The sequence below is a fragment of the Quercus robur genome, chromosome 8 (assembly GCF_932294415.1).
Source record: "Quercus robur chromosome 8, dhQueRobu3.1, whole genome shotgun sequence".
In the NCBI taxonomy this organism is placed as follows: domain Eukaryota; kingdom Viridiplantae; phylum Streptophyta; class Magnoliopsida; order Fagales; family Fagaceae; genus Quercus; species Quercus robur.
In genome coordinates this window covers 48,888,936-48,912,219 of record NC_065541.1, presented here as the reverse complement: position 1 = coordinate 48,912,219, position 23,284 = coordinate 48,888,936, and the positions used below count along the sequence as shown (strand labels likewise).

Sequence of the window (23,284 nt, the reverse complement as noted above, 5' to 3'; positions counted from 1 at the left end):
TTTGTTGTGTTCTTTTAACTTTTTAACTACTCCAAGACAATATAATAAAACATTTTCATTATTTCGACAAACAAATGTAGGTTATTCAGCAAAAAAAAAAAAAGACAAAACAAATGTAGGTTTTATTTTTTTTGAGAAACAACAAATGTAGGTTAATAATACGTATCTGTGTCCAACAAACGAAAGTAAGTTTTGTTGGTTAAATGTGAGACATTGTAGGACAGTTTTGCTCGGTGATGGATTTTACACTTCTTCATATATTTCATATTTATGATGACCTCATTGGAATGTGGAAGGGCCTAAAGTGCCAAAGCGGTGAGTCCTTGCTAGCTAAGTTTGCATTATTTTGTTGCTTTATACTAGTTCATATTGACCGGCCAATTGTCGTCGTGATGTTGCTACTTGCCAATTTACAAACTTCAAATTTCAAATCTAAGGTTCTAGTCCTTTCAACGCAAGTTTAATTTTAAAAAACGTGTTATAAATTCTGAGTTTTCAAGTTTCATCGGCTTACTCTTAGAATTTGTTTGAGATCCGCTTATTTTGTTGAAACTGAAAACTTTTTGCTGAAAGTACTGTAAATAAAGATAAAAGTTAGTTGAAATAGTATAGTGAGACTCATAAATAGTATTGTAAATAAAGATAAAAGTTAATTGAAATAGTATAGTGAAACTCATAAATAGTACTAAAAAGTACAGTGGAACCCATAAATAGTAGAAAAAATAAGCCGAATAGTAAAATAAATTGGCAAAATTAATAATGTCAAATAAACACTTAGGCGAAGTTTGTATCCGGAGGTTGCGTTTCACGTTTGCGCTTCTTCTCTTTTTTTCTTTTTTTTCTTTTTTTCTTCTGCTGCACACGCGTTTAGGGGGACAACGGCTAGTGTTCATGCTACTGTTCATAAACAGTAGCCATAGTTTGTTGACTTTTCAGCCCCTTTATCAGTCTTGTAGGTTCCGTGAACAATACACGGGACCCACAAATTTCACTTTTCAACAACTTTTTCATTAAAAATTGGTATCACGGTACTATTCACATATTTAAAAATGATTTTGCTATAGTGTTTTCAGTTTTAGCAAAATAAGTTCTATCCAGACGAATCCTTAGTCGTTGAAGTTTTGAGAGTATCTCATGGCTAAATAGTTAGAATAGTTTGACTAAAAGTTGGGACATCATTCTCTTACATTAAAAAAAATTATTAATACAAATTTCAATATTCATGTGGTGTATGGATAAATAAATTAAGAAAAAGTAATAATATTATTGAAATTGAACAATAAAAAATAAATAGTAAAAATGAAAGAATAAATTTTATTTTTAATTTTGGGGTGAAAGAAGATGGTGTAAAACTAAGCATTTATCAAAACAAAAAATGACAATATATTATTAGGATAATTTAATATAAACAATGAACATCCTTTTAAATCGATTGAAACTTTTGGGTCTGTTTGGTAGGCAAGTTTAAACACACATTTTCACATTTTAAACAACATTACACGTATTTACACACACTTTTTCACCTACACGTATTTCAAAAAACTATAAACAACATTACTCAAAGTACTCTACCAAACACCCCCTAGTAATTGAATTTTAATAATAGTACTTTAGATTTTTTTTAAATGTTGGGAATAAAGTTTCACTTAAAGTAAACCATGTTAATATTTATAGTATATTACTGTAGGGGTAAAATTCCCAAAGTCAACAATGGGTCTTGGGCCCTGCACGGAGCCCAACCACGACCCAAAGGTAAAGCTCATGGCCTAATCCTGTGAAGCCCAGTTTGTTTTAAAAGACGTCCGAGGAGGAATGTCTCCTCAGACACACAAATATGGGCCCAATGTGCGCCCCCTCCATAGTGAAGAACCATCCCAAACAAACGTGGGTAGTAGGATGAGCCACACGCAGCAGGAAAGAGGAAAAGGTAAGACGTCCAGAGAGAAGCCACAACTGCCGCATTAAATGCAAGGAAGCTACTTTTTCAGCCGCATTAATGTGAAGAAGACAGGCGAACAGTGTTACATTGGCCAGTGCAACTCACAGAAAGATAAGGTGGATATCCGATGGGACAGGCACTCAAGTAAAGGTCCAGATGGTTAACAAGTGTAAAGTCCTTATCAAATTAAGGAGGCTATATAAGAGAAGGAGATCCCCATGCAGAGGGGATCGGGGAATTTAGGAAAAAAGAAAGAGAGAGAGAGGTAAAAGAATTCTGTAGTCTGTAACCAAAGCAAGAGGTGCACTTATACGTCTCCTCGGACCGATATCCTGTGAACTTAAATAGAATATTCTCACGTTTAGATTGTTGCATGGCATACATCTAACTGACATTCACTTCGTCCAGCCCTAATTTTGTAGCCCGCTCTCTACAAATTTATTGTTTAGGGACTTTTGAGCCAAAACCACTTACTTGCTGGGCTTGGGTCCCAAAAATCGCCCTTACAATTACATATACTATAAATATTAACATGATAAAAGCACGTTATATTACATATAATAATTATGTTTGATCACACAATACAATCACAATATGTAAGATCCCATTTTTATTATGAAATAATTATTGTTGATTACTAAATTATATGGAATATATATATATATATATAAAGAATAAAATTTCTTTTAAATTTTTTTGGAAACTTTTGATAATAAAGTGTCACTCAGGAGAAACTATATTAATAATTTTAGAGAGATGCAACATTTACAACATTTTTGCAACAAATCACAGGTAGTTAGTTGTTATTGGTTCAAATTTGAAACTAATACTAAGAATACTTTTTTGCCATAACAATAACAACCAGTAACAATCCGCCACTTAAGGTTTGTTGTAAAAATGTTGTAGACATATCATTTCTCATAATTTTAATATATTTATAATGCATTACATGACAAAAATGAAAATAAAAAAGAGGAGCATCCACTTAATGCAATCACAATCACAAATTGTATGGTGTAACTTTTATTATATAGTATATAAGTTTTTACTGCCTGTATATTTTATAACTATAACTATCTATATACATATTTCAAAAGGTAATATTTATTTTATCTACGTTATTATAAAGAAAGAAAAATGTGATAGGACGATTTTTGCTTGTTTAGTTTGCCTTACTTTTCCAATGAATTTATTTAGGTTTCTCGCTTATGTATATTTTTTAATTGTTACTTCTTTTCTAAGAATAGTTTTACTTTTCATAACTTATTTTTTAATCAAAATAAGCTAATAAAACTAACCTATACAAAAACAAGCTATACTAGCCTCAACTTTTGACTTGTAAAAAAAGATCCGTATTAAATAATCACAAACAAATTGATAAAATATAAAATGCAATGTTGTGCTGAAGTTTGCTTTTTATATTAAAAAAAAAAAAAAAAAAACCTTAAATTTAAGAAAATAGGAGACAAAATAAGAGCAATAAGGTAGTGTTTTTGTTTAAATTAAAATACCCATAACTATAAAAATAAGTTAAGGGTAGTTCTAGAAATTAATTAGGGAAATAAATTCGTTTTCAAAAATGAAAGAAGAGCTTCGTATTATAAAAGAAATAAGAGAATGTTGAGAGTTGAGACCAAAAGGTAATAAGTGTACAGAGAGGTTTATAAGTTTTTGACGTAACTTTATCAAGGCCAGGCCTACAAGAATTTGTTCCCAAATCACATTTTTCTTTTAGAACCTTCCAACAATTATAGTTTATTCTGACAGTTGGCGAATTAGTTCCATACTTACATTATTTCCCATTATTTTTTTTCATAAGAATATAAACAAAGTACATGCATGAATTAATTCTGACCAGTCAGTAATTCTTATATACCAATTAATATATTGGCTTGCAAAATGCTTTACTTTATAATAATATACAATTTGAATATATTATTTGTATATTCCATTTTTGAAAGACTACGAAGAAAAATTATGAGAGACTCAGGACAGGATTTCATGACCGCTACATTGCTAAAGGTCTGAGTCAAATTATTGGTCTCATTAAACAAATACTACTTTGTTATAATATAATATTAGCAAAGACTTTACTGCAAGGAGGAAAGTTCCAGGAAACTTCGGCTGTCACCTTTTTCCAAATGGAGTGGCTGCTATCATTTGGGGGATTCCCACTTCCCAGTATGGGGCTTCCATTTGTCAAAAGCCATGGACCTCTCATAATGCCTTTTTTATTTATTTTTTTGAAGTGTAGTCCATTGCTTTATATAAGAAAATGACAGTATGATGCCCTTTCGCATTCTGATTGGTGATACCTTTCCTCCACTCTTCCGGAGTCTTCTTTTGGGTAGTCACCACCAGCTTCTTTTTCTTTTCTAGTTTTCCTTTCTAGGCAAGTAAGTAGTATTCTTTGGTATAAATAAGATAGAACTAAAAATTTATGGTTCTTTTTTTTTGTAATCATTATTTTATTATTTTTCAAGTAGAAAATAAAATTACTTTATCTCGTCAAGAGATATTTTTAGTGCAGTGGAATTTGAATTTTAGTCATTTTCGACAACAAAAAATATTATTAATTAAGCTAATTAAAATATACAAATAATTGATGCTATCAATTACGCTTATCATTTTTTTTTTTTTTTGGAGAGGTAAGTTAGTTAAGTTAGGACATGGAAAAACGCTTATCAATTTTAGTCTTCATTCTCACTTGTTTTTTCTTTGTCCAAGCTTATCTTTAGTAAATAAAGAGTTGTTGTGGAAAACTTTTATAGCTCCACATAATCGGTTTGAGCATTCTTAATGCTCTCCCTTGATTCCTTCTTTATTTGAAGCTTTTTATGTCAAGCTAAGACCCTGAAGCCATGGTTTCTCCTCCTCATTATTAGATAGGTAGAATTTTGCAAGGATTAACTCTTTTATTATTATTATTATTATTATTATTATGTGTGTAGATAATATAGATAATAAAGGAGGGGAGATGTGAGGTTTAAACCACAAACAAAGAATACAATTACCACTTGACTATCAATTGAATCCTATAATTAACTCAATTAATTGGTGTTCGGATTTTGCTTTTTGATCTTCCGTATTCACAGTGATTGAAAATGAAGCAAAAATAAATGAGAGTGAAATCATTTCATATTTTTGCTGAAGCTCCATTGGGTGTTTTCTTTTTATATAAAAAATTTAGACTTTATTTTTATTTAAAATTTAGGGATAATTACAGCAAACCCACCTGAGGTTTGGCCCGTTTACACTTTACCTACCCGTGGTTTAAAACTTATCACTTTGCCCACCTAAGGTGCCTTCCGTTAGAGATCTGTTACCCACCTCTCCCTTTGTCGTTAGAAAAACACATTTTTAGAGAAAAACAAACATAACAAAGATCAAAAAGTTATGGTTTTTTTTTTTGCTTAAGAACTTCTTTTAGAACAAAACACAAACCAACAGTATTGCTATTCTCTTGTCCATTGGTTATTCAAACATGTATTCAATCCTTCACCCTTGCATGGAGCTTTGCACCCACCTTTCCTCCCGTAATTTCCACACTACCCTCGTCATTCCCTCCATCTCCGGCACCACCACCACTCATATTTCCTCTTCCTTCTCTCAAAACCCACTCATCTCGGGTCCTCCTATGCGCCCTAGATCTAATCCGACCCGCCAGCAATCTGTCCTCGAACTCCAAGCCTATATCACCACCAACCGCTCTCAATCCCAACCTCCCATCATCTGCACCATCGTCAACTTCCAGATCGGGTGGACCAAAGAGGTCTTCCAAAAATTAAACTCAGCAAAAAGTAACTGAGTTACTCCCAGCAACACTAGCGTTATTAGCTGCAGACGGAATCTCAAAATGCCAGAGCCTCCCGACAGCCTTAACCAAATACTTCCTACAAAGAAACTCTTCAGCAAAAGCCTTCTCTACTCTCCGATCAACATCGTGCAGGAACACGTGCGTCACACCGGATCCCTTCTTGTTCCTCGCCATGACCGCCGCCGAGAAAATCGCACCCATCCTACCTGGCGCTTCGGCGAAGTACCCTCTCGGCGCGTCGATCATTATCAAATCCCACTCCGTCTCGTACACCTTGTCGGGAAGATTCTCGAGCGCCAAATGACACCGCGTGTTGCCACGTAGGTACGCATCGGACGGCGAGCAAAGGCGTTCGGAGCGGTACGAGGAGAGGAGATGGTCGGCCTGGGAGAGCTGGGTTCGGTACTTGACCGTGTGGGCCTTCAGGTACGGCGAGTCCTTGAGAACCGTCTGGAACCACTTCGGATCTTCCTCGAGGAACACCGTTTTGCCACGCGGGTTCAGCGAGGTGCACCGTGTTGGCTGGGTGAAGCTCTTTCTTACCCGTTGCTTTTGAGCAGTGTGACTGGGATGATGGTATCACTCGCCGCCTTGGCATCTAGGCTCATGGTGATCGATCATTCTGATCGTAAAATCACGTGGGCTTTGATGTTCAACTTCTTTTCTTTTATTACTCTCCTAAGACTCCGACTCCAAGAACTCTCTTTATCTCTCTCTTTTGTCATAACAAATGATAGATTTAGAGTTTAGAGATTACAACACTCACAGATCTCTCTCTCCTTTTCTTCTTCCTTTGATTTGATTCATAAGAAAGAGAGAGAGTTTGAGTTATGCAGTTTTAAGGCGAAGTTCTTAAGCAATAAAAAACCCTAACTTTTTTATCTTTGTTATGTTTGTTTTTCTCTAAAAATGTGTTTTTCTAACGGCAAAGGGAGAGGTGGGTAACAGATCTCTAACGGAAGGCACCTCAGGTGGGCAAAGTGATAAGTTTTAAACCACAGGTAGGTAAAGTGTAAATGGGCCAAATCTCAGGTGGGTTTGCTGTAATTATCCCTAAAATTTAATTTAATTATTTTTTTGTATACAATTTTTTTTTTTAAATGGTTAGTGATGATACAAAGTAAAATCAGTAGACTGAATGCTTTGGGCTTCAATGACAAGAGAATCACTTGGGAAACCTAAAAGGATGAACACACAATCAAAGGTGACTGGGGAGGACCGGCCAAGAACCCTCCGATGGGAAAGTTAGTATTTCTCTCCAATTCTGGAATTCCAATCTCTTTGGAAATGTTCAAAAAACTTACTTTATTTTAGCGTAGATGAGTGCTTATATTATATAGTATACATTTGAAGCGATTACTTGTCTGATAACTTCCCCTATCATTGAGGAGGTCGTAAGGTTCGAAGTTAACTTCAGTAACTGCCATGGAAGTTATATTGTTTGGTCTTATTTTCCATAACCGTCATTGGAAGCGGTTTGTAGCAATGAACCTCGATTTTACTTGTGCTCCGAAAGAGGAATGTGGAGGTCGTCCAAAACATGTATAGAGAAGCACGCTCGGAATGTATGGAGGTCGTCCAAGCACCTTTTGGATGGACGACCTTGTCACTGATGAGCGTTCTATACAGACCAATTTTCTATTCTTGCCCTGGACAACCCTCATGGACGAGCTTGGAGTTGGTGTATTTTATAATACACCATCAATTGCCCTCTTGTCCATGGGTCGTCTAAGGAAATGTATAGCCTGATGCCATTCTTTAGATGTATGTATTTATGCTAGCGATTAGGTGTGCCATGTGTCATGATCCTATTGGTGACTGGTCGCGTTGATTCATTTTTTCGAGGAGCATGCCATGTGTCACCTTTTGGTTGGTTGTGTTGTTTCAGATGCTAAAGTCTGTTGCCTATAAATCGTGGAATTCCTTTGCTACCTTTTACATTTCTGAAATTTCCTTCTTTGACATTCCTCGCCTTAGCGCCTCGTTTAGAAGTTTCTTACATCTATAGTCTCCCTTCGTCTAGATCTAGGTATTTTCTTTATTCTCGTCCTCAAGTTTTAAGTTTTCTTAAAAAATGTCTGAGGTTGTCCTTTCCTCGTCTAGCAATAGCGTTGATAAGGCCATAGATGAGTATCACGACCCTAGCAATTTTAGTGGTTCTAGTGATAATAGTAGTAGTGATAGCAATAGTAACAGTGGGGGAAACACCACAAACGAATACACGTTTAGTGTCCCTAGGGTTCCCTTAGAGGTTCTCCAGGAAGAACTTCAGACGAGGGCTGAGTCCGGGTCTAGGGCTAGTACAAGTGCTCCCTCGTCTACTGTTCAAGACGAGGTTGAGATAGTTTACAGTTGTGCTCTAGGGGTCGCTTCTAAGACAGACGAGAAAAGGCTAAACTCCCATAAGACTTGGTATCAAATTCCTAAAGACTTAAACCCTAAGTTACCTGTGCGTGGGGAGTGGTGTTGCCAACCCCGTTTTGGTGTTGGCATTTATGAGGCTTATCTCTCGAGGGGTTTGAAGTTGCCTCTTAATGCCTTTGCTAGGGAGTTACTCACTAGATTGGGTTTATGTATATGTCAATTCAATCCCAATGCATGGAGTCTAGTTGTCTCTATGCAAGTTTTATGGAGGGAGGTGTTTGAGGGGGATCGTCCTCTTACTATGGACGAGTTCCTCTATTGCTACAAACCCTCCAAGATTAACCAATCCCTTGGCTTCTATCAATTCACAGCCAAAGGGAAAGATTATAGGCTAATAAATTCCCTAGTCACCTCAAATAGGAACTGGAAGATGGAGTTCTTCTTTGTCTCTGGTTTCTGGGCTGGACACCCTGTTGAGGTTGGCAGGAATCCATTTGCTCTCTATACAGGAAAGTTAGGGAACATCCATCCTGAAGGTACGCTTATTGTTGTCATTTTATTATTTGTTATATTTATTCTTGATTGTAGTCGTCTAACAATTCTCTGCTCTTTTTTTTTTTTTTTTTTTCAAGTGTTAGACGACCTCATTTGAGTAGGTTCTATCCTGAACAAGTCCAAAAGGCTCGTTTATATACTGACAGGACTTTCCATTCTTTGGTAAGTCTTCAACGTCTTGCCATTTGGGGGTAAGCCCTGAGCAGTCCAGTGAAGCCATTGCCCACGAGCTTACAGTTCGTAGACGTAAGTTCTCTTTTCTCTTTTCTTTCTTTTCTCCCCCCTTTTTTTTGTGACTAACGTCTTTCTTTTCAGGGATGGCAATAATGAAAGAGAATAAAGGCAAAGAAGTGATGGGTAAGGCAGTTAGGCAGGACGTCCAATACCAGCCTCATCCATCTGTAGATGATAAAAGAAAAAATTTGTCCAAAGCTATTGACTTGGGAAACCTTCTAAGTTGACGTAAGGAGAAAAGGGTCAAGCCCAGCATTCCTGTTCTTCCTACCCAGCAGCCCTCTGCCCAAATGCATGACGTTGATCTCGAGCTTAGAGATCCTCCGTCCATGAATACTCCATCCACAGCCAATGTGCTTGCCTCGTCTTAACCTTCTCGACAAGTTCTCAAAATCTCCTTGAAAATGAAGACCTGGCTTGGGAGAGGTTCGAGAAGGTTATGACCGACTAGGACATGGCGGCCTACTATGATATGTCTTTGAAGGAGTTTGAGCACTCTGGTGTTCATGACCTTTTTAAGGTATGTATAACTTTTTTATCTCGTCCTGTCAGCAATATATGCATGTGTATTTTGTCTAACAAAATTCTCATTTGTGTAGGCAATGTCCAAGTTCCTCACCATGTCCAGGCAAGCAACGAAGATGAACAAGACGAGGATCCAGGAAGTTAAGGAAGAGTGCAAGAGGTGAGTTAAGGTGGCGGCTAAGGCCAAGGATGAAGCCAAGGAGCTGCAAAACCATGTTGAGGAGTTGAGGACTGATGCTATAGAGAAGGATACTCGTCTTGATCACCTCCAAAAGAGGAATGACGAGTTGAGTGCCCTTCTCGAAAAAGCATAAGGAGACGCGGTTGTAGAGTTCAAGGCGTCCAAGCAATTTACTGATCTGATGGACACCAACTATGCAGCCGGGTTTGAAGATTTCAGGATGGACGCTATGGAAAACTTCCTCGAAGTTGACTTTAGCTCCATTAAACTCAACCTTGGTGGTGCTGCTACAAGCTCCCTCCTCCAGACGAGCTCAGAAGATATCAATATAGAGGACGATGCCACCACCCAGCCAATTCAGGATGACCCCAATGCTGACGCCCCTCCTTCATGAAGACGAGATTTTGATATTTTGTTTATCCTTGTATGTATATAAATATATATATATATATATATATTTTTTTTTTTTTTTGGTTCGTTGTTTTGGATCATTCAAAGTTATTCAAGTACATTTAACTCGTCTACAGTTTTAGGATGAGCTGTTTAAACAATTGTTTTTTTAAGCTTTATTTTATAAGGGTTTTTGGACGTTGGTCATCCACCCTTGGCTGATGAATGAATGTTTATTTTCTTCACCTTTGCTTTTACTCACTAAACATGTTATTGCATGGACGAATGTTTTTACATCCAAAATATTGGTTTCAACCTCAGCTCGTCCATGACAAGAATTTGTTCATGTTCAACCTTTTTACCATTCTTTAAATTTTTACAAGTATAACTCGTCATGAATGGTGTTTCTTTTGTTAACTTTATTTGTTCATAGACTAGAAAACTTTCATTACCCCTCGTCCATAGGCTTACGATTCATTACTCGTCTTTGGTTAAACTGCCAGCATTTACTCATCCAAAGATTGGACTTTGGTTATTCAAATTCCTTTATGAATTTTGAATATTTTTGCGTGCACGCTTTTTTCTTGTTCATTGGTTGGGAAAATATATCTTAGGTTTTTCCTCGTCCATTGATTGGATGAACGCACCTTAGGTTCATTTTTCTTCGCTTTATCCTTATTAAGGAAAGCTTATAGACGTTACATCTCTGCGTCTAGAGAATTTACTTGTCTTGGGCTTTTAGTCTTCTTGTGGATTAATCTGAACGAAAACAATATGAAAACTAGGAATCCATACAACATTATGTACATAACATAACTATCGTCCATAGGCGAGGCACATGCTTAGAAGCTAATGTCTTTAGGGAATTTGAAAAATACAAAATAAATACAACAAATCCACAACTTCGTCCATAATCCACATCACATAGTTTAGAAACTAATATAGCTTTGACGAGTTAACACAACACAATGCAAACAACACGTAGATAAACCGAAAACAAACTTTGGTTCGTCCAGAATAATGCTTGTCCAGGCTGATATCTTACTAATAATACCTTCTCAGGTGTTCAACATTCCAAGGATGCTCCAATTTCCTCCCGTCCAGGGTTTCCAAGTAGTAGGACCCTTGCTTTTTGCAATTGATAACCTTGTAGGGTCCTTCCCAATTAGGTCCCAATTTCCTATAAGCTGGGTTTTTGGTTGCCAAAGAGACCCTTTTCAAGATGAGATCCCCTATGTTGAAATGCCTAGGTTTTACCATTGCATCATATTGCCTAACCATGAGGTTTTTATACCTTGCTGTCCTTTACTCTACATCCATCCTCACCTCATCTATTAAATCAAGGTTAAGGCGGAGTTGCTCCTCATTATCCTCGTCTTAATACTTCATTACACTGTGATTAGCCATATGTACTTTTACAGGTATTATTGCTTCACTTCCATAGGCTAGCTTGAAAGGAGTTTCCCCTGTGGGGTTCCTCACCGTCATCCTATAGGCCCACAGAATACCGTAGGACCCTTGACTTTTGCAATTGATAACCTTGTAGGGTCCTTCCCAATTAGGTCCCAATTTCCCATGAGCTGGGTTTTTGGTTGCCAAAGAGACCTTTTTCAAGACGAGGTCCCCTATGTTGAAAAGCCTAGGTTTTACCATTGCATCATATTGTCTGGCCATGAGGTTTTTATACTTTGTTGTCCTTTACTCTGCATCCATCCTCACCTCGTCTATTAGATCAAGGTTAAGGCGGAGTTGCCCCTTGTTATCCTTGTCTTGATACTTCATTACCCTATGATTGGCCATATGTACTACTGTAGGTATTACTGCTTCACTTCCATAGGATAGCTTGAAAGGAGTTTCCCTTGTAGGGGTTCTCATCGTCGTCCGGTAGGCCCACAAAACACCTGGTAACTCATCTGGCCATACTTCCTTTACCCCCTCAAGCCGAGTCTTGATGATCTTCAACAATGATCGGTTTGCTACTTCTTTTTAATCTTTTGCTTGAGGGCGGGCGGGTGAGGAATAATGATTCTGAATTCCGGGGTGTTCGCAGAAGTCCCTGAAAAGTGTGTTATCAAATTGTCATCCGTTGTCTGATATCAATACCCTGGGCACCCCAAACCTACACACAATGTTCTTATAGACGAAGTTCTTGACATTCTGTTGCATGATCTTTGCTAAGGGTTCTGCTTCCACCCACTTAGTGAAATAGTCAATCCCGACCACCAAAAATTTCATCTGCCTGGTTCCGAGTGGAAAGAGACCCAAGATATCTAATCCTCATTGTGCAAATGGCCATAGGGCCATCATCGAGGTGAGATACTCTGATGGTTGCCTGGGAATATTGCTAAAGTGTTGACATTGGTCACACACCTTGACATAAGCCCTTGCGTCTACTTGAATAGTTGGCCAATAATAACCTGCACGGATGACCTTATGAACCAATGCTCTTACTCCTGAGTGGTTCCCACATGCTCCTTCATGAATCTCCCTCAATACATAGTTCGACTCATCCGGGGCTAAGCATCTTAGGTAGGGCTAAGGAAAACCTCGTTTATACAACACCTCATCCATAAGAACATACTTGGCAGCTCTGATTCTCAACTTCCTGGCCTCGTCCTTGTCCTTTGGAAGCATTCCGTCCTTGAGGTAGATGACTATTGGAGTCATCCAATTTTCTTCTCCTCCAATTTGCTGTACTTCTAGAAGATCTATGCTTGGCATGTATTGGACTCTATCAAACTCGTCCATAGCCCCCCTTCCCCCGGCTGAGGCTGCTTTCGCCAAAGCATTTGCCTCCATATTTTCCTCTCTAGGGAGTTAAACAAAACTGGCTTCTTTGAACTTCTTGACAAGTTGCCTTACCTTGTTTAGATATTTCTTCATCCGGCCTACTTTAGTTTCACACGTTCCATTCACTTGATTGATGACCAACTAAAAATCCCCTTGGACTATTACTGACTCCGCCCTTAGTGACTTAGCCAATTCCAATCCTTTAAGGAAAGTTTCATATTCAGCCTCATTATTGGTAGTTTGATACTGAAGATGGGCTGCATACCTCAACTTGTCTCCTTCCGAAGATTTAAGTATAACTCCAATTCCTCCTGCATATAATGTGGACGAGCCGTCCACATTAACGACCCATTTTTAAACTTCATCCAGCTTACCTAGCTCTTCTTGACTCGGGGTAAACTCTGCAATGAAATCTGCCAGTACTTGTGCTTTATCGCGTTTCTCGGCTAGTACCTGACATCAAACTCACTAAGTTCTATAGCCCATTGGATCAGTCGTCCTGCAGCTTCTAACTTGTTCATTACCTTCTTTAGTTGATGATCTGTCAAGACGTTGATGATATGAGCTTGGAAATAATGTCTTAACTTCCTAGAAGCTGTAACCAAAGTGAAGGCTAGTTTTTTCCATCATTGGGTATCGTCCTTCTGCCTCTCTTAGTGCTCGGCTTGTATAGTAGATCGGCTTCAATACCCTTCCTTCTTCTCTAATCAAAGCTGAGCTCATTGCATGTGGGGACACTGCCAGATACAAATACAACTCTTCACCAGGCACGGATGGACTCAGCAGGGGAGCTGTAATGAGGTAGGTCTTAAGGTCTTGGAAAGTTTTCTGACACTCGTCCATCCATTCAAATGCCTTTTTAAGAGTCTTGAAAAAACGGTAAACATTTGTCAGTAGTTTTAGAGACAAACCTATTAAGGGCAGTAACTCGTTCAGTAAGAGACTAGACTTCTTTGATACTTTGCGGAGGCTTTATATCCAGTATTGCTTGAATCTTATCAGGATTTGCCTCAATTCCCCTATGTGAAACCATGAACTCGAGGAATTTTCCTATGAAACTCCAAAAGTGCACTTGCTAGGATTCAACTTCATGTTGTACTGCCTAACCGTATCAAAGGTTTCTTGAAGGTCGTCCAAGTGTTTCCCCTCGTCCAAACTCTTCATCTACATAGACTTCCACATTTCGTCCAATCTATAGACGAAACATATGGTTAACCAGCTTTTGATAGGTTGCCTCTGTGTTCTTCAGACCGAAGGGCATTACCTAGTAATAGAACAAGCTTTGATTGGTGATAAAGGATGTCTTTTCTTTTTCTGCCTTGTCCATCCTTATCTGATTGTAACCTGAGAAAGCCTCCAAGAAACTTAACAACCTATGACCTGCAATCGAGTCCACCAACTGATCAACATGCGACAATGGATAGCTATCATTGGGGCTGGCCTTGTTTAGATCAGTGAAGTCCACACACATCCTTCATTTACCATTAGCCTTCTTGACCATTACTACATTGGCCAACCAGTCTGGATAATAAACTTCTCGAATAAACTTTGCTGTAGTTAATTTTCGAACCTCTTCTTTAATGGCATTGTCTCGCTCAGGAGCAAATACTCTTTTCTTCTGGCGTATGGGTTTGGAGGAAGGATTTACATTTAGACGATGGGTAATGACACTAAGGTCTATACCCGACATGTCCTCATGACTCCATGCAAACACATCAATGCTCTTCTTTAAGAACGGGACAAGGTCTTGCTTCGTTTTCTCTTCCATGCTCACTCCGACCCTAGTATACTTCTCAGGTCATTCTCGTCCAGAGGGATATCCTCCAGCATTTCGGTGGGTTCTGCAACAATTCTCCTTTCTTCAATACTCATTGATTGAACTTGCTCGTCCATAGCCAACATGGATACGTAACATTCTCTCGTTGCTAACTGATCTCATTACGCTTGCCTTACCATAAGAAAGTTTACTTCCTTGGTTATCTGTTATGGATATGCTCCTACCACCACAGGCAACGTAACAGTACCCACGGGTTGTACCTTCATACCTCCAAATCCCACCAAAGGTGAGTTCACTGGACTAAGTTGGTCTCGTCCAAGCCTCATTTGCTAGAAAGTAGGGTAGTACAAAGATGTCTGCTGAACTACCATTATCCACTAACACTCTTCTGGTTGTATAGTCAGCAATAAGCAAAGTAATAACGATCGCGTCGTCATGTGGGTGGTGAACCCTTTTAGCATCTTCGTCCGTGAATGTAATGGCCTGCTCGTCCGTGGTCCTCGTCCTCGGGGATCGTCTTGAAAGTTGGACGTTTTACACTACCTTTAGGTATGTCTTCCTTGACTTGGAAGATTGTCCTGTTGAGGTTCCCCCTATGATGATTCTTATTTCTCCAAGTGGAGGTCTTGATGGCTCTTTCAACTTTGCCTTCAACTTCTCGTCTTTATGATCTCGTCCAAGGAAGTTTCTCAACTTCCCTTGTTTGATGAGATTTTCTATCTGCTGCTTCAAATCAAAACACCCGTCTGTATCATACACATGGTCTCTGTGGAAGCAACAATACTTATTCCTATTGTACTTGTTGGGATTTCCCTTCATTTTTTTCGGGCCACTTCAAAGAAGAATCATCCTTGATTTGCATAAACACCTATTCCAGCAACATGTTCAAGGGCATATATTGTTGACTTCGTGCTGAAGAGCCTGCCTTCTTGTTGTCTTGGTCTTTCTTTTCTCCCGTCTACCCCTTCTTTGGACGAGGACCTTGTTTAGAGTGGCGCGAGAGATCTGCTTCCATTCTCTCGGCTCTTTTTCTCTTCTTGGCCATAATCGCGTCTTCTGCATTCATAAAATTTGGGGCTGAATGGATGAGTTCAGCCATGGTTTGAGGCTCTTGTTCGTAAAGCTTGTGGATGAACAAGTCAAAGTTAACTCCATTATGGAAGGCTGCCAATAACAACTTGTCGTCCATTTCGTCCACTATTAGGGCTTCCCTATTGAAACGAGTAATGAAGGACTGCAAGCTTTCATTCTCTCCTTGTTCAATGGTTAGCAGGCTGGACGAGGAACGTTTGTGCCTTTGTCCTCTGATGAAATTATTGACAAACAACTTACTAAACTCTTCGAAAGAACTCACAGTGTTTAGAGGTATCTTGCTGAACCACATTTGTGCTGGTCCTTTGAGGGTGGTAGGGAAGGCTCTACACATAATCTCGTCTGGAACCCCTTGAAGGTGCATTGTAGTCTTGAAAGTAGCAATATGATCGAAAAGGTCACGCGTTTCATCATACGAATCCAAGGAAGGCATCTTGAACTTCGGGGGTAAGGGGTGACCATTGATGGAAGCCGTGAAAGGGGAGTTTGTTCGATGGACTAAATCCTTTATGGGATTCGCCCTTCTCATGTTCTCCCTCATCTCGTCCATGACCTTCCTCATCTGATCCATCTCCTTCTCCAAGTGTGGCACCCTTCGCGAAATGGTGCCCTTTGATTGGCTCTTGGGCTCAGCGTTTCCTCCTCTATCTTCTTGACTTTGGGCTTGCCCCTCTGCATATCTTTCACGATGTTGTCTTCTTAAGCCAATCTCTCTGGTCAACTCTTGGTTCTAATGAGTTAACTATGCCATGGCGGCTGCCATGGACTATATGTGTTGAACGGATGGCAGTTGCATGACAGGCGCTGACTGGCAACCATGGTGGGGATTACTAGAGGCATCCCTACTTTCTTGATGGCCTGGGTTGGTGGCCCTTGATCTTGTCCGAACCATGCAATCTTTTTGTTGAAGAAAGATCAATTGCAAAAAAAAAATCTTTCTTCATAGATAGCACCAACTGATGATACAAAATAAAATCAGTAGACTGAATGCTTCGGGCTTCAATGGTAAGAGAATCACTTGGGAAACTTGAAAGGATGAATACACAATCAAAGGTCACCGGGGAGGACTGGCCAAGAACCCTCCAATGGTAAAGTCAGTAATTCTGGAATTCCAATCTCTTTGAAAATGTTCGAAAAACTTACTTTATTTTGGCGTAGATGAGTGCTTACTTGAAGCGGTTACTTGTCTGATAACTTCCCCTATCATTGAGGAGGTCGTAAGGTTTGGAGTTAACTTCCGTAACTGCCATGGAAGTCATATTGTTTGGTCTTATTTTCCATAATCGTCATTGGAAGCGGTTTGTAGCAATAAACCTCGATTTTTACTTGTGCTCCGAAATAGGAATGTGGAGGTCGTCCAAAACATGTATAGAGAAGCACGCTCGAAATGTATGGAGGTCGTCCAAGTATCTTTTGGATGGATGACCTTGTCACGGACGAGCGTTCTATACAGTCCAATTTTCTATTCTTGCCCTGGACGACCCTTATGGACGAGCTTGGAGTTGATCTATTTTATAATACACCATCAGTTAATATAAATATATAGTAGTTAGAGATGAAAGGATTAATGATGGTAACTGATGTGAATTTAATGGAATTAATTAGCAAAAATAAAAATTGACCAAACTTGAAAACAATGTAATTTGTATTTTTGCAATTTATTTTAATTATTATTTTTAAAAGAACTTACAACAAGAGCTATATATTGACATGACAAATACTATGGATGGAAGAGCCATCAATAGTTCCTTTCAAAAAAAAAAAAAAAAAAAGAGCCATCAATAGTTTCAGGCATGCACGTCAAACATGTGACTTTAGTAGGTGGGGAAAAAATCTTCTCCATTTAATCATTCAATTCCCTCCTATTTTTAGTCAATGCATGACAATTGACATTTATTTAATTTTTAAATACCATATGTGTTATAAAAATAGAAAAAACAAATCTTATCCGTGTAGATGTGATGTAAATATGGATGAAAGAGCCAAAATAAATATTGTAAGGATAAAGTTTCTATACAAATTGGTTTGGAGAAAGCTCCTCCAAACATCTAGGTGGCAATCTTAAACAATGACAAGTGTCCTGGTCATGTGCATTGCAGATGACCAATTTTAGCTTAAAGTTGAAAAGTAACGCTGTTAAGTAAAGTTACTGACTTCTCTCTTAGATGTTTCTCTCACCTAAAACACTTTCTCTCTCCTTCGTTCTAGACTAAAATCAGACTTCAAACCCCTTTTTTCCTCTCTCTCTCTCTCTCTATCTCTCTCTCTCTCTCCCTGCTCCTCCTCGGTTCCTAATAACATGCTCTCTCTACTAGTTCGCCTAATCCCTACTGAATCCAAACCAAAAATAACCTCCATTACTCTCAAATTTTAGCCTAAAACCAAAAAAAAATATATATATATATATATATATTATTATTATTATTAATGAGAAATTACCTAGAATCCTTGTTGTGAACAACACCGACAAGGATTTTGTTGTTCACAACAACATAATTTGTCTAGTTTGTAGTTTCTGTTCCCTTGTTAATAAAATTTGTTGATTATCAAAAGAATCCTTGTTGTGAAAAATAGGCTGGGGTTAATTCGCTTGTCTTATACTTCATAATCTCTTTGATGTGGGTATGTTTAGGGTCTTTCACTAAGATCTAGATTGGGTTTGGGACGTGAACCTAGTGGTGAGTTATTATCAAGTGCCAACTGTTGTGCAAGATCATTGTAATCTTTGTTTCTCCATTGATAAAATTTCTGATCTTTTAAAAAAAAGAAAAGAAGAAGGTTGGCTGGTGCCAGTACTAGTGATTTCTGCCATTTAATGTTGTTAGTTTTAATTTGGACTTCGAACGAAGGAGAGAAAGAAAGAGAAAGAGTGATTTAGGTGAGAGACACAACTAACTGAGAGAGAAGTTTAGTAACGTTACTTTTCTAAAATTGGTGCACATGACCAGGGTACCTGTCATTGTTTAAGATTGCCACCTAGTTGTTTGGAGGAACTTCCTCCAAGCCAGTTTGTATAGAAACTTTATCCATATTGTAATATCGGCTCGTAGGATTGTTTCTTTCCAAAATGAATTCATTGCTACTTCTTTCAAAATAAAATAAAATAAATATTAACTTAATATTAAAAATAAAGTGATAAAATTAGCCTACTTATAAATTGATCCATCCCATTATATATGACACATGAGTTTAAAATTTAAGCACTTGGTGTCATTAAGCAAAAAAAAAAAAAAAAAGCACATAAAAAAGCACAACTTATGAATGTAATAATATAAGGGAAAATTTTGTTGCGCATTTGTTAATGTACATTCTGTAAACATAATGTTCATATTTTCACAGCCAATGCCCACATTTTTAAAGAATGTTCATATTTAACACATGAGTTTGATAATATGTATAGAGATGGTACATTAGTGAGTGTGAGATAATCAATACCCTATACATGATTGGCAAATGCTTCATATGATATTAAAAAAAAAAAAAAATTATAAACTAAACTCATTTTAATGGAATACATTTAAAAAAAAAAAAAAAAACAATAGTTTGAAAAGAACATTGTAATGGGAAAATTTGGATGCAAAGCCCAACAACGAAAAGGACTAAGGCTCAAAGAGCCCAAAACAATGAATTTGTAGAGAGTAGGCTAGAAACTGAACTCTAGTGAGCTGGACAACAATCACAGTAGGTTAAATGATGCTTAATAGTATGAATAAACGGTTTTATGCAAGAAAAATCCTCCTCAGCGAAGTCCAAGGTAGGTAGTTCTTATATATTTCTCTTGGGCTTATACACAATTATAGTTCTTGAGTGTACAGTGATTTTTCTACTGATTCTCTCTCCCACCTCTTGTAATGAGATTTTTCTTCTTTATATCCCCCTTCTTCATTCCATCTCAGCCCTCCACAAGTAGATCAGGTTGCTGGCTTTGATACTTGTCTCATTAGCACCTTCCTGAAGTTTTTGAATGTTGCTGTTCAAGTATTACTATTACCTCCACATTGCCAGAGAGTTAGCTATAGAGCATTCAATACGGTGGTAGCGGCTTTCTTCTTAGATATTTATCACCTTTCCTTTATCTTATCCCAATTTGATGCTTATCCTTACCAGTATGATCGTTTGGTGCCTTGTTCTTGATGAAAGGTCGGATCCTTGACCTCTACTCTATTTAGCCGAGGAGGTGTTTCTCCTCAGACTATATTCCCAATCCCTCATGACCAAACTTCTTCCTCAGACTACTAACTTGTATACTTCCATTAGTATCCATTTGTCCTCAGATGATTTAATGTCCTTGAATGTCCTTGGATTCGGCCCATGACCCAATATCCATTTCTAGGCCCTTAATCCCTACAAACATAAATATTCATATTTTATTTAAAATATATTAGGGAAATATAAAAAAAAGTTATTTACAAATAAATAAAGGTGATAAAAATATAATTTAGAAACTATTAAAGGTAAAAAGTGAGAACTATAAGGGTCTTTCTATAGAAGTTAATGCTTGGATAGAGGGAATTCTAAATCTCTAATACCATTTTATAGGGTTAAATTAAATATATATGTATGGATTAAATTAAATTAACCTAAGAAATAGTGCAAAACTGCAAATTAAAAAGTCTTACAAGCAACCAACCACTTAAGAACATAAGGATGATGTGATCAATTATTTGAGACTATTATTCAAACTTTGTCATGCCCATATCATGTCAATGTGTATGGATTTGAGGAGAGCCTCAATTGAGTCAAGTCCAAAATTCTAACAATCATAAAGCTTATCCTTATAAGGGTGGGGTAAGGATTGGACCTGTTGGGATGTTGACATGTGGCAAATATCTGACATATGTCAGCATCTCAATAGGTCCAATACTCTCGTGCACAGTACTCAAGCCGGTTTCATACAAGTGACTCTAGAAAAGAGTTGCTACATTCGTACTCCAACTCCAACTTTAGTGGATGGATGCTCCTCCTTTGAGATATGCCCCCTTGACTACTTCTGATGGGCTTCTTGGCTTGAGAAACTGAGTTGGATTCTAGGAAGCCTCCCTCTGGTAACTTTTGGGGGGAGTTAAGAAACTTACTATGAACTTTTTTGATTCAATGTTATTTGTGACTTTTATTGTTTTATAATTCCATGTTATGTTTAAAATTAGTAAGTGTCAATTTATAAGGGTTTTTGGACAACTATTAACCCTTTCCCTTCTTTTTGGCATGACTAGATAGTATTTTATTCTTTTTAGAATAATGACTTTGGCTTTGGCCCAAATTTTTTTTGGACAGTAATACACTGCATCTGCATGCACGGTTAACTGTCAGATCATTATTCCAACACACATTTAAATGCAATAGGAAGAAACAATGATGTCTTACCAACCAAGCATACAGACTATCACTTGTAAATCTATATCTAAATCTATGGCTTTTACCTTGTTTTTGTTTTTGTGATTGGTTGGGCAATTGCTTTAACCCAAGACACTTTTTCACCCATCCAGCAAACTTGGATTCATTTTCTCCCTAATAAAGAGTTCAAAAAAATCTTTCTTTGCTATCATATCAATGAAAGCTAATAAGTTATTATCAATTATGAGTAAGACTTAGGTACAGTAATTAGGTTCTATTTTTTAGATTTCATTCTTAAAATTCTACCATGTGAATTTTTTCTCATAGGTTAAAAGTGTATTTTTTAATTAAATAGCCACATGACTGAATTTGAAGAGAAAAACTTAAAGCACAACACCTAAAGTATTGCCCATCAACTAAATTATGTTGCTTCAAATGAGAACAAATAAAAAAGTACGATTTCTTCAACTCTTTAGAAAGGTACAGCAACTCAGCTTTACTAAAAGGTAGAACCTTCCACAAAAAATAAAATGGGGGCCCTCGCTAGATTTAAGCCCAGATCACAAATAGGAAAGAGTTTAGCTTGGGCCTTTCGGTTTTGGGCATGAATTTAATTCCAGGCCACTCTTTATTATAAAAGTTTAGGTAAATTGTTACACTCTTAAATTTGAGAGAGCTTAAATTTTACACTACAAAATTTCAAAATTTAAAATTTACTCTAGGAGTTTAAGGTGTTTAAATTTTACACCTTGATATTTTAAAATTTATATTTTACTCGCTAAAATTTGGAAGGATTTTAAACCCTCAAACTTTTAAGAGTAAAGTCCAAACATTCTTAAAATTTAAGGGATAAAATCTAAATTTTAAAATGTTAGAGTGTAAAATTCAATCACCCCAAACTTTAGAGGAGAAAATCAAAATTCTAAAATTTCAGCTGTAAAATTCAAATATTCCCAAACTTTAAGGTATAATTTGCAATTTAAAAGTTTAATACAAGGGATAATTACAGCAAACCCACCTGAGGTTTGGCCCGTTTACACTTTACCTACTCGTGATTTAAAACTTATCACTTTGCCCACCTGAGGTGCCTTCCGTTAGAGATCTGTTACCCACCTCTCCCTTTGCTATTAGAAAAACACATTTTTAGAGAAAAACAAACATAACAAAGATCAAAAAGTTAGGGTTTTTTATTGCTTAAAAACTTCGCCTTAAAACTGCATAACTCAAACTCTCTCTCTTTCTTATGAATCAAATCAAAGGAAGAAGAAAAGGAGAGAGAGATCTGTGAGTGTTGTAATCTCTAAACTCTAAATCTATCATTTGTTATGACAAAAGAGAGAGATAAAGAGAGTTCTTGGAGTCGGAGTCTTAGGAGAGTAATAAAAGAAAAGAAGTTGAACATCAAAGCCCACGTGATTTTACGATCAGAATGATCGATCACCATGAGCCCAGATGCCAAGGCGACGAGTGATACCATCATCCCAGTCACATTGCTCAAAAGCAACGGGTAAGAAAGAGCTTCACCCAGCCAACACGGTGCACCTCGCTGAACCCACGTGGCAAAACGGTGTTCCTCGAGGAAGATCCGAAGTGGTTCCAGACGGTTCTCAAGGACTCGCTGTACCTGAAGGCCCACACGGTCAAGTACCGAACCCAGCTCTCCCAGGCCGACCATCTCCTCTCCTCGTACCGCTCCGAATGCCTTTGCTCGCCGTCCAATGCGTACCTACGTGGCAACACGCGGTGTCGTTTGGCGCTCGAGAATCTTCCCGACGAGGTGTATGAGACGGAGTGGGATTTGATAATGATCAACGCGCCGAGAGGGTACTTCGCCGAAGCGCCAGGTAGGATGGGTGCGATTTTCTCGGCGGCGGTCATGGTGAGGAACAGGAAGGGATCCGGTGTGACGCACGTGTTCCTGCACGATGTTGATCGGAGAGTAGAGAAGGCTTTTGCTGAAGAGTTTCTTTGTAGGAAGTACTTGGTTAAGGCTGTCGGGAGGCTCTAGCATTTTGAGATTCCGTCTGCGGCTAATAACGCTAGTGTTGCTGGGAGCAACTCAGTTACTTTTTGCTGAGTTTAATTTTTGTAAGACCTCTTTGGTCCACCCGATCTGGAAGTTGACGATGGTGCAGATGATGGGAGGTTGGGATTGAGAGCGGTTGGTGGTGATATAGGCTTGGAGTTCGAGGGTAGATTGCTGGCGGGTCGGATTAGATCTAGGGCGCATAGGAGGACTCGAGATGAGTGGGTTTTGAGAGAAGGAAGAGGAAATATGAGTGGTGG

The 23,284-nt window shown here is 38.0% G+C and overlaps 3 protein-coding genes across 3 annotated transcripts; 1 reads left to right on the top strand and 2 right to left on the bottom strand.

Moving 5' to 3' along the window:
• Positions 1–5,718: 5,718 nt before the first annotated feature.
• LOC126696404 (probable methyltransferase At1g27930) lies at positions 5,719–7,477 on the bottom strand. The gene is made up of 2 exons (XM_050393155.1): positions 7,454–7,477; positions 5,719–6,278 (listed from the first exon to the last, which is right to left on the bottom strand). Exons 1-2 carry the CDS (start codon positions 7,475–7,477, stop codon positions 5,730–5,732), a joined length of 573 nt encoding a protein of 190 aa, XP_050249112.1. The 3' UTR covers positions 5,719–5,729.
• An 8,053-nt stretch (positions 7,478–15,530) lies between these two features.
• LOC126696403 (uncharacterized) lies at positions 15,531–16,235 on the bottom strand. Its single transcript, XM_050393154.1, has one exon. The coding sequence runs from the start codon at positions 16,233–16,235 to the stop codon at positions 15,531–15,533; it is 705 nt and encodes a 234-aa protein (XP_050249111.1).
• A 246-nt stretch (positions 16,236–16,481) lies between these two features.
• On the top strand, positions 16,482–23,049 carry LOC126696402 (probable methyltransferase At1g27930). Its single transcript, XM_050393153.1, has 2 exons — positions 16,482–16,526; positions 22,527–23,049. Exons 1-2 carry the CDS (start codon positions 16,482–16,484, stop codon positions 23,004–23,006), a joined length of 525 nt encoding a protein of 174 aa, XP_050249110.1. The 3' UTR covers positions 23,007–23,049.
• Positions 23,050–23,284: the final 235 nt, after the last annotated feature.

Coding starts and splice junctions, on each gene's coding strand:
- LOC126696404 (XM_050393155.1), bottom strand. CDS start 7,477: ATGGACAAGAGGGCAATTGATGGT. Junction 6,279..7,453: donor ACAAGAGGGCAATTGATGGT/GTATTATAAAAT, acceptor AGCTTCACCCAG/CCAACACGGTGCACCTCGCT.
- LOC126696403 (XM_050393154.1), bottom strand. CDS start 16,235: ATGGATCAGATGAGGAAGGTCATGGACGAGATGAGGGAGAACATGAGA.
- LOC126696402 (XM_050393153.1), top strand. CDS start 16,482: ATGGTGGGGATTACTAGAGGCATCCCTACTTTCTTGATGGCCTGG. Junction 16,527..22,526: donor CTACTTTCTTGATGGCCTGG/GTTGGTGGCCCT, acceptor AGCTTCACCCAG/CCAACACGGTGCACCTCGCT.